Source organism: Brachycentrus maculatus, unplaced genomic scaffold, assembly GCF_059751285.1.
Source record: "Brachycentrus maculatus isolate JH-2025_06_01 unplaced genomic scaffold, ASM5975128v1 h1tg000388l, whole genome shotgun sequence".
NCBI lineage: Eukaryota > Metazoa > Arthropoda > Insecta > Trichoptera > Brachycentridae > Brachycentrus > Brachycentrus maculatus.
The window spans coordinates 1-12,803 of NW_028281137.1; the positions used below are offsets into that span (position 1 = coordinate 1).

General features: G+C 31.6%; 1 protein-coding gene across 1 annotated transcript; it reads right to left on the bottom strand.

The window, feature by feature from the left end:
* Positions 1-9,416: 9,416 nt before the first annotated feature.
* LOC148303034 (uncharacterized) lies at positions 9,417-12,484 on the bottom strand (the record flags this gene model as incomplete). Its single annotated transcript, XM_088270610.1, has 3 exons — positions 12,346-12,484; positions 11,791-11,795; positions 9,417-10,846 (listed from the first exon to the last, which is right to left on the bottom strand). Coding segments are annotated over exons 1-3 (1,574 nt in total), but the record flags the coding sequence as incomplete, so codon positions are not given.
* Positions 12,485-12,803: the final 319 nt, after the last annotated feature.

Below are 12,803 nucleotides of genomic sequence, written 5' to 3' on the forward strand. Positions count from 1 at the left end.
TATTATATTATTTGAGAGTAAAAGATAGTTTTAGCATATAGTTGTTTGACTATCATAATTTGTAATATCGCTCACTCCTTTCAAGACCGTCATAAATAAAAAATCATAAATTTTCAGTTATGCATTTTTTCGGAATGCCCAGAAAATGTACTTTATCCCAGCAAAAGAGGCGTATTTTTAACTTAATATTTACCCGCTACAGGGCAGAAAGTGTTGTTTTTGCATTTTGAAGAAAAGGTATTGTTTAATATTTTTTTTAATAGACTAAACATTTTTCAAATGGAGAAAAAACCTTCAGGTTTTACCTAATAAGATGTGTTGCACAGTAAAAAGTTCAATAAGTGGTTTGATATTTATTTTTAATACTTTGTGTTTTATTATTAAACTTTAAAAACGTTCTCCTGTAAAATCAAGTTTTTTGATTTATGACGTTCTTGAAAGGAGTGAACGATATGTGCTTTGTCTTGGAAATGATTATGTATTATTTTAAATATTGATTTTACACAATAACACTATTTGACAATGCATTACTCGTACCACCCCAACCAATAATCGCATACTGTAGATTGATATAAAGGGTAGTAAATTATATTAAGTACCGAAATATTATTATTCATTTGAGTTGCGTTTTTGGTTCTTTTCTGCATTACTATATCCAATTATTGTACAGGTACGCTGTCAACATAGTTCAAGGACAAGCCGCAAATTTTGTACATAATACGGTGACAAGTGTACGGCGACAGTATGTACAGCGTGGGAATATAGTGTTCCGTTTGGGAAAATAACTGTTATCGGACCCATTTTGAGGAAACCATTTAAATAGCAGAGATCACGACATTTTAATAATTTAATACACGTTACATTTTTTACCCTGTTAGAGAGAGAAAAAATATAGAAATATACTCACTCGTATTATCAGCAACTATGTACGTGTCACATGCAGGAGTGTGATGGAGTCAGAGAATGTACTGAAAAAAAAAGAATCGGTGATGAACACATGATAAACGTTATGAAGGCAAACAATATCCAAATCTTGGTTTTGTTCAAATTTAGAACAAAATATCTGGAAAAATAAAAGTTTAGTGAAAATTGGAAATCATGTTTTCAAAGCGTCTCCTAGTAAGTTTATTTAATTTTCGGGAAGAATAATACATTTCATAGAAGTCTTTTTTCATTTTATGGTGGTTACTCAACTCAACCTAAGGTAGATTTATACTATCCACTGACACTTCGTGATGGAATTGCATTTTTAGACTGGTGACCATTTGCAGACTGGTGACCAGTCTGATGATGTCGGTAACGACGAAACCCGGTCGCTGGTCAAATAAAAAAAGTGGAAAAGCTAAAAATATTGGTTTTAATCTAATAATAAATCAACCTAAGGTGCTGCCGATAACTCGCATTTGAATAAAGGTGTCAATGGAAAGTCATAAATAACACTGATGAGTCTGATGATGTCGGTAACGACGAAATCCTGTTACTGGTCAAATAAAATATATGCGGAAAAAACTACAAGGTTTATATTTTAATATACATATACAAATTTAAATAGTGCTAGGTCATCAATAGCCAAAATGTGAATGTTTAACGGGTAAAAAGTGATTACTTAAACCGGTCCATGATAAGTCGTAAGCCTTGTCATAGACTGACCTAGATTTCCATATTTTTCTTGATTTTGTTAAGATAGAATTTTTGAAAAATATGTATTTATATATATATATATATATATATATATATATATATATATATATATATATATATATATATATATATATATATATATATATATATATATATATATATATATATATATATATATATATATATATATATATATATTTATATATATATATATATATATATATATATATATATATATATATATATATATATATATATATATATATATATATATATATATATATTTACATATATATATATATATATATATATATATATATATATATATATATATATATAAATATATATATATATATATATATATATATATATATATATATATATATATATATATATATATATATATATATATATATATATATATATATATATATATAAATTTTGGTAACACTCTATTGAAGAGTAAGTATAATACCTAGAAATTTACATTTCTCCGAATTTGAACGAGTACTTCCCTAGGTAGTTAGACAATGTAGTAAATAAATAAACAATATAAAACAAAAAAATATAAATTACAGTGCCAAAATACTGATGGCGATATTGAATATTCATTAAAATGAACTAATTATTTTTTTTATTCAAAACAAGGTGGGCATAACAGGCTAATCAACTAAACTGATTTTACTTAATGCCTATCATTTCTCAAATTAATTTCCTGTTACTCAAGTTGTATCATTAAATAAGTACACGTATTATCGAATTACAAGATTACCATTTCGGATCGTCGTTTCGCTGTTACGACTATATGGGCTAAATTGCTTTTGAATTACACATATTTCGCATTGGAAAATTACGTTCAACTATTCTCTTGCCATCTATAATATTAAAAATTGATAACCTATTAACGTTTTCTTCGAGAGATACGAAATATTCGTATAAAAAACAGGTAAAAAAGAGACGACGTGTTCCATAAATTTCGATCCATGTTTATAATACCTGTGTATAATATAAATACATTATTAATAACCGTTTCTAGATAGAAGTAAAATACGTAATCTATCAAAATTTAGATTTACGGGTTTAAATTGATAACTTGAGTCGGTACTCGTGAAGAAACTAGTATGTTCTAGGTTGGTATTATACATATTGATTCAGCGATTTAACCGTATTAGTAAAGATATTCGACTGATGTGTTATAAGATTATGATATGCATTAATTGCATTGATTTAAATTTAAATTTTTATTTTTGCTTAGGAAAAACATGCTTTATTTAATTCTGTTAAAATTGGTATTCATCCAGTAAAATAAAATAATAAATTATAGAAATTACCACAAACTAACCACCAAATCGATTTATGAAATAATTGTGTGGATAAATTTAATTATAATTATATTTTCAAGTACAAAAAGATGACAACAGATATCATTTAAATTAAAGTATCTCAATCCAACAGAGATGGCTTTTGTGAACTCATTTGTACAGCGTAAGAGTTCCGAAAATTTTAGTAGTGTAATTGTCAATCATAGGTAGATGTTGCACGTGTGTAAAATGATCACATGAGCAGCCTATGACAGGCTGGTTTAAGTGTTCACTTTATGCACTTGTAAATATCCAGGATTTCATATTCTTCTTCATATATGTTGAAATGTTAAATTGAAAAAAAATGTTTTAATTATCTAAAATACTCAGGTTTCATTTTGTGTTCCTGGAACCCTGTAGTATTAAATAGATAAAACTCCGTGTGAAGGATCAGTGAATGTAGCACTGTGTAATCACTTAATCAGCCTATGATAGATCATAAGCCCTGTAAATGGTTAGACTTCTATGTTATTCCATTTCATCAATTAATTCGGCAGTCACTTTGTGGTAATATCTATTCATTTTAAATTTATGTTTTATTTAGAAAATACCACTATTTACTAGAATTCATTAAGTAAAACATAAATTAAAAATTCTACATTATTCTTAATCTATGTCAAAAATATTACAAAATTACTCCTAAGTGGAAAAGCCCTAATTTGTGAATACAATTTTGAACACACTCAAAATGTTAAAAGAATTTGGTTGAAAAAAAAATTTTTTTGATAATGATACAAGAATACAACATAAAGCTGACTGGATTATGAAAAAAGCAGCTATATTTGAGAACAGCCGCTAGTTACATAACACGGTAGTTTTTAATCCCATTCGGGCTATAAATTACATCAAATTATAGTATCCAGCAACGGTTAGTGCAAAATGAATATTTATTGAGTTTACCGATGCTTCCAGCATCTTAATATGCGTATTCTACTAATACATTGTATAAATGAGCATTACTCTCATTTAACACTTTCAACCACAGTTAGAATAATTAAATTTCAATATTATTTCTAATGTATAAAACCAAGAGGAAAATGACTGGGAAATAAATATTATAATAATATTTTCTTGAATGCTTTTCGCAGATACTTTGTGGTACATTTTATAAACTTTATAAAATGAAACAACTTGGTTTTAACCACTTTTTTAATGGTACACTTTATCCAACCATTCTATTCGTAGTTGTTATTTAAAGTTGACGTATTCGCTACGCAATGCACAATAAAAACAACATTTAGGAGTTTTTAAATCATATTTTCATATGGTGTACGGAGTGCGTGGTAGTTTTTGGTAAAGGAAGGGTAATTAATTATGAGTATTTCAATGTTTTAGTATTTAGTACATAAACCCTGATGATGACAAGGTCTTATCGAAACAACGTTGTTTAATTTTTATTAAAATATACTATCTGTTCCCAGCTACGCGATGCTGTAGCTCAGTTTGGTTAAACGAAAAGAAAGAAAAAGAGAATGATCACAATTCTATTACATTTTGATATCTCAACATACATGAAGAAGAATATGCAAGTCTGGTTGATCTGATAGTGCCAAGTCTTTTTCATCCGTTTTCGTTCTGTCCTTCCACTCATATTGGCCAAATATGCTTTCTTAGTCGTTCTCTCGCTTTCCATTCGTTCTACGTATCCATTCCACCTTAAAGAACTCTTCTTCATCTTTTCAATAATACCTAGTTCAGACTTACAATCTTTTTTCCTAATTTGATAATTTACATAAATGCATTAAAAAATGGGAAAAATCTACAATACAGTCACTGACACCAATTGTTAAGAATTCATGACCAGAATGATAAAGATTCCGCCCAAAGTGGAACATATAGTAAATAAAATGGATATTTTATTGTATGTGATGTCATCGTCACGGACCGACAACATCTCACCTGGTGGATTAGCGTATTGATAAATTTAAAACGGCTTAACTTACCCTTTAAGGTCCGAGGACAGGTAATTTAATAAGAAGTTATTACATTAAATACGAGTGTAAATATAACATCAATATTATTTGTATCCAAGTTTAAAAAAATATTATTGATATCACAAAATAAATGAAGAAGACAATGAAAGTCAGGGCATGCTCAGGGCTCATGATCTGTCATTGGCTTGTTTAAGTGATTTATTTAAATATATATATGTATATATATATATATATATATATATATATATATATATATATATATATATATATATATATATATATATTTATAAATATATATATATTTATTTATAAATATATAAATATATATATATATATATATATATATATATATATATATATATATATATATATATATATATATATATATATATATATATATATATACATATATGTATATATATATATATATATATATATATATATATATACATATATATATATATATTTATATATTTTTTTTTTGACATCTCATCAAAGATGAAGAAGAATATGGAAGTCTGGGCATTTACAGGGCTAACGACCGTCATAGGCTGGTTTAAGTGATCATTGTACTGATCACTGTAATGTGATCACTTAAACCAGCCTATGATGGTTGTCAGCTCAACAAGTATTTGTAAACAATCAAAATGTTGTAGATTTATTTATACACTGTGTAACATTTACTATTCTACTTGTGATGAACTAAATACAGTTCAGAAAAGCATTTTACATATACATATGTATTTCATAAAGGTTTCTTACTAATAACAAAAAAAATATAAAGTAATTTCAACCATAGATGTCGCCGACAAAGTAACACTTGGTAGATCTTTTCTAGTGAAGCATAAATGCAACATAAGAAATTTGAGAAAAGTGGTTGTTAATCATGGGTAGAATTGTGAATGTTACACAGTGTATATAGTGATCACTTCAACCAGCTTATGACAAGTGATAAGCCCTGTAAATATCCAGACTTCCACATCTCACCTAATCTTGGTTTAGATATCAATAAAACAAATTTTGATTTAAATAATTCCTGAGTGGCGCTAATCTTAAGTACCATAAATTTAAAAGGGAAAACGATCTTTATTTGAAAATAATAAGTTGATGGAATCTTGTTCTTGATGATTCTTTTTTAAAATCTTATTGTATGAAGATATCATTCGTAAGTAAGGAGTTTAAAGTATTTTTTTTTAAATATATAAACCATTAAAATAATGACTACAACATAAATACAATATATTAGTACTTTGTTATAACTCGTCGTAAAAGCATATTTATTTTAAATGATGATGGCTCAATTTCGTTAGAAATATTTTTACGGGGTTAACTGTTGAATGAGGTTAGGTTTCATGACATCACCAGCATGAAGTTCTCAATCGGATGCGGATCCAGAACCTTGTTTCTCGGAAAAATCAATGAATTTAGACAAACCACTTTTTTTCAAACACACATATTTCTATGTGCCTTGTCATGATGATTCACTAATGGATATGTGTGTATAAAGTAACTACTGTTAAGTATCGTGTATATTTTATTGGAGTTTTCTAGAATTATTACTATCATGTATATATATATATATATATATATATATATATATATATATATATATATATATATATATATATATATATATATATATATATATATATATTTAAATATATATATATATATATATATATATATATATATATATATATATATATATATATATATATATATATATATATATATATATAAATATATATATATATAAATATATATATTTATATATATATATATATATATATATATATATATACATATATATATATATATATATATATATATATATATATATATATATATATATATATATATATATATATATATATATATATATATATATATATATATATATATATATATATATATATATATATATATATATATATATATATATATATATATATATATATATATATATATATATATATATATATATATATATATATATATATATATATATATATATATATATATATATATATATATATATATATATATATATATATATATATATATATATATATATATATATATATATATATATATATATATATATATATATATATATATATATATATATATATATATATATATATATATATATATATATATATATATATATATATATATATATATATATATATATATACATATATATATATGAACGCTATCCGTACTTACACCGTATCTACATACACCGTAATGGTGCTTAGGGCACTGTATTTAATTGATCAAATTGAGCGTTAATTATATGATTGGCAAGGTTATTCTGTCCTGTGCTGCAGACATCAGCCAAGGGTTATATTAATAAATACTGTGGTAAAAATTACTTATATTTATCTTCACCCCCTGGGAATCGAATTTGAGACCTCTAGCTCAGATGCGTGTGAGTGTGTGATTAAATTAAAATTTTGGTGGTAACAGCTGATGACAGCCAGGTAATTGCTAAGAGTTATATTGATATCACAGTACTCATACTTCATGTTCGATGAGATATTAACAAAATATGGTTTATAAATAGCTTATAAATGGATCAAAATCCATTATGTGAAATCACATGATTTGAACTATGTACATAATAAAAAGTGATATACGTTTGGTATATTTCCTGACCTATCATTTATTCCCAAAGTATCTGACAATGACCTCTGACGTATAATCAGGTTAGCAAGATCATCGGAGGAAGCGTCATCCATTACCAACTGCCCATTGTCCATACATCCGGCATCTGATATCATACGTAAACTCCATACATGTCTAACTGGTCAACCGGTATAATCTATCCCTAACAATAATACAGTCGCTGGCAAACTTGTGAAAAAACTCGTAATATATATATGGTCCATTTTGCACGAATGAGGATGTGCTTAAAACCAGGATTATTTTTTTTCAAACTTTTGTGAATATTATTATAATCTTTGTAATATTATTGTAACAATTATCAATAAAGCGCCCAATAAATCTATTTGAAAAAACAAAACCTGATTTTTAAAGTGACTAAGATTTTGAGCTTAGGTTATCTTCTTCTTTTTCCATGTTCGCTCCCTAGGTGGAGCATATGGCCAACACGAGTCGTCTCCAAGTCACTCTGTCACGCGCCATCTCCTTGGCTTCCTCCCAGGTCAGTCCGGCGTCTCGAAGTTCCGCTGAGTATAGTCGGTGAATGGTCGTCAGCGGCCTTCCGGGGCGCCGGAATCCTCGGGGTTGGAAGAAGAGACATGAGGGGTTGATGCCCTCAGGTGGCATTCTAAGGACATGTCCCAACCATGTCCACCTTCTTCTCTTCAGGACTTCCAGTATGAGGGGCTGTTGAGTTCTTCTCCTCACATCGTCATTCCTGACGAAGTCATACCACTTTATACCCAGTATTCGCCTGAGGCATCTATTTTCAAAACTTGCTAGTTTCTTGCTTTGAGCTTTGGTGAGGTGCCACGACTCACATCCGTACAGCAACACTGTTAGGATGCAGGCGTTAAAGAGACGACACTTGGTTTTTGTCGAGTAAAGCAGTGAGTCCCAGACATTGCGCATTTTATTGAATATAGCTCCTGCCATTCCGAGCCGTACATTCAGTTCCTTCTGGACACTACCATCCTCCACCATGAGTGTTCCAAGGTATCTGAAGGTGTCGACTCGAACGAGCGCTCGTCCCTCACAAGTAAGATGTTGATCTCGGTCCGGACAGGCTGAGTTGCACATGACATTGGTCTTTTTGGCGTTCACTCTTAGGCCTAACCGAGCGGAGTTTATTTGGAGGGAGTCAATTATATCTTGCAGGGCTCCGATCGATGTATCTATTAGAACTGCATCGTCCGCATATTCTAAATCGCATAATTTCTGAGCAGGACTCACTGCAATTCCTCGATCCGGTGGAATTGACATTCGTAGGATGAAGTCAAACATGATGATGAAGAGAAATGGGGCTAGTACACAGCCTTGCTTCACCCCAGTAGAGACCTCAAATGGTTCACTGCACACATCATCTATTCTAACGCAGCATTCGCTGTTAGTGTGAAGCGCCCTGATAATGGCCACAATTTTGACAGGAACTCCATATGCTTCTATGATATTCCAAAGAGAAGACCTATGCGGGCTGTCGAAAGCTTTTTCGTAGTCTACAAAACAGCAGGCAAGGGCGCAGTTCCATTCGTTACTTTGCTGTAACAGGCATCGTAAGTTATGTATATGGTCAGCGCACGCCCTGCCTGGTAGAAAGCCCGCTTGGTTCTCTCTGAGGACTCGCATTATTGGTTTTTGGATTCTTGCCAAAATTATTTGTGCCAGAATTTTTCCAGGAACGCTTAAAAGAGTAATGCCACGGTAGTTATCACACAACAGCGGATCACCCTTTTTGTGGAGGGCTATAACTTCCCCGTTTACCCAATCCTTCGGGCACCTTTCCTCTTCCCATATCTTTGAAAGTAGGTGATACAGGGGGTCGAGGAGAGTGTCCATGCCACTCTTGACGTATTCCGGATGTATTTCGTCGACACCAGGCGCTTTTCCGTTTTTCAGCTTTTTAATAGCTGATATAATTTCAGTATGCGTTGGAGTGCTTTGCGAAATATCGTGTGCTCGCGGAATGTTCAGTTGGGCAGAAACTGAGGGCACATGGAGGGGGTCTAAGGGGGGTGGACGATTTAGCACGCGGCAGAAGTGGTCTCTCCATATGCTTTTCACGCAATCGGGCTCAGACTCAATTTGGCCGCTCGGGCCACGAACTGGGCCTGCGGTCGGGGGCCGCTTACCACAGATTTGGTGCGTAATCTTAAAAAGCTTAGAAGTATCACCTCTACGGGCTGCTTGTTCGGCTGCTGCTATTTGTGTGTCCAGGGAACGGCGTTTATCCCGCCTTGCGGATCTTTTGACAGCCAGGTGCTTCCATTTATATTGCGCTCGGAGACTTTGGAGCTTACCCTGGTCAGTTTCCGCATCTTTTAAGAGTTTCATGTTGGCCCTTTCTTCTATTAATTCCCACGTTTCATCCGACATCCATTTGGGTCGATTTGACGGCTTCATTCCGAGAACCCTTTGAGCTGACGTAACTATGGCTGTTTTGATGTTATGCCATGTGCTTTCGATAGGGTCATTATCATCGGAATGTTGCTGCTCGAGTCCCTCCCTGACGGCGATATCATAGTTAAGCCAGGACATTGTCTCCTTCAGCTTATCAATGTTGACCTGACTCCTCTTCTTTGGCTTGGCAGTGCGGTTTAATTTCAGCCTTATTTTGCCTGTGAGTAGCTCATGATCACTATAGATATCGGCGCCTCTGTATGTGCGGACGTCTAGGAGTTCTCTACGATGGGCTGCAGTGTAAAGAAAATGGTCAATCTGCGTTTTTGTATTGCCATCGGGAGAAGTCCAAGTATACTTGTGGATATTTTTGTGAGGAAAAATTGTACCACCTATTAAGAGCTCATTTAAGGTTGCGAGTTCGATGAGCCGCTCACCGTTATCGTTAATGCAACCGAGGCCGTGGCTACCCATCACTGTTGGACCGAGAGCTACGTTGGTGCCGACTCTTGCGTTAAGGTCTCCCATTACAATGACACGGTCCCTTTTTGGGACCGAGGATATTGCGGAGTGCAGAGAGTCGTAAAAAGCATCTTTAACGTGAACGTCGGCATCTTCTGTGGGGGCATAGCATTGGAGTATGGTTACAGAGCTATTTGTGGTTTTGAAAGTTGCGCGTAAAACTCTTTCAGAAATTGGTTCCCATTTTTGGAGGCAGCGAGCCGCTTTGTCTGTCATTATAAGTGCCACTTCCTGTCGATGGTACTGCTCTTGTCCTGAATAGATGATTGTGTGTTTCTCCAGCAGTTTCTTTCCTGAATTTCCTGAACTCCAGCAGTTTCTTTCCTGCTTAGGTTATACTCATAGATTAAAATCCTAAGGAACTTTACTGAATGTTTTGATTTTTAGTCGAATTTAGATTTTTGTATACTTTGATGCAGATATATACTTACAACGGACATACAAAAATATCGATGCATACTAAAGAAGTCAGATTTCTGCACTTAGATTTTGGAAATCAATGCAATAACTTTATACAAGTAAATATATTTATTATACTTTACACTGTATATAGCCGAGCGTTGCTGTGGCTCAGTCTAGTTAAACGAAAAATAAATAAACAGAAAATTTACATATTATATGAGAAATAAAAACTTTGTTTTTTGATCCACTCAGATTTTTATTTTTACATTTATTAAAAAAACAACTATTTTAGGCAACAACCTGTTGTTGACTTCAGGGTTTATTTTATGACTAGTCATAACATGTGACTAGCTTTTAAAATTCAAAATAGAAAATTAATTTATTGAAAATCGATAAATTGAATTATTTTTGCAGCTGCTAAGAGCACGTTATTCGCAATTAACATTATTTAGTAATGGGTTTAATGCTCTGACGTCCAACTAATGGCGCTGCCATTGCATCAAAAATGTTTTTTAAAAGTTTTCACCTGTCACAGGCAAAAACACAAGCGTATTTGAGTGCGACACTATGTTAAAATTTTGACTTTGTTTAGATTTTGCAAAAAAACGATATTTATTTTTTTACTAAAAAAAAATATATATTGTCGGGGATACAGGAATATCTTGCATATTAACTACTATCAAAAGCGCCCTTATAGCATCATCCATCTTTGTCAGTTGGATGAGGCGTATTATTATTATAACATTTTTATTATATTTATCAAGTCTGGTATAAATTGTACGTTACTGTAATAAACTTGGAAATGCTATAACGCATGGATTCATTACAATTTATTACAACTGCAGATGTTTTCATTTTTCACTCACTCTTTCTGTGAGATCACAAACCGGAATCAATATTAATTACTGATAATGACCTCATATGACGTTTACGGTCAGATAGTCACCTTACCATGAAAACAACTCTTTTATACTAGAAATAGGAATTCAAACGAATGTTTGTTGATTAAATAATCGATACTTCTCGAGAAATTGTTTCTTTCTGACTACGATTATTTATAAAATGACGTATGAAATGTTATTGCAACTTATTTAAAATAAAACCCAGTAATATTACTCGTCGGTATAAAATACCACTTTGATTAGATATATTGTAGGTAAACTAGCAAATAACAGTGAGTTGATGACACTTTTTGTATACAATAAGTGCTCTTAGAGGAGTCGAATTGGCCTAATACACAGTTTTGAGAATAGATGCCAGCGAATAATTTTAGGCGTGCGGTAGATTGACTTCATAAGAAACGAGGAAATACGGCGTAGGACGTAGCAACCTATGGTCACAACTGTCCTCAAGAAAAGGATATTCAATTGGCTAGGCCATGTACTTCGCATGCCTCCTTTAATTAAGATTGCCCCATTTACTAGGCATTAGTTTCCCGCCACCAAGGACTTCTACTTCTGATAATCTGTCGGCAGTTTTCATCTGAACTGACTTGACTTGCAAGAAGGCAGGATAACTGGCGACCGAGAGAAGAGCCTGGAGGCAGTTTGTGGACACCATATGCTCCACATAGAGAACGAAAGTAAATGCTCGTAAGGCAAATATTAATAAGCACTTGGAAACTTACAACATATACAATTTAGGTTTATCCGTAATCGCATCATATCATTTGATAAATGATTGATGTTTATATTTATGAGAGTGGAAGGGAGTAGATTTTAGAAATGTTGTATTTATACTGAAACGTGAAACCTGAAACGTGAAAGACGTGACGTACGATTTTATCAAGATTTCAAAGAAGGCTCAAAATTGGTCGAGGAGGTACATTAAGATAAGAATATTGAAGTTAAGATGTTTACAGAACTTATTTTCAGTCTTT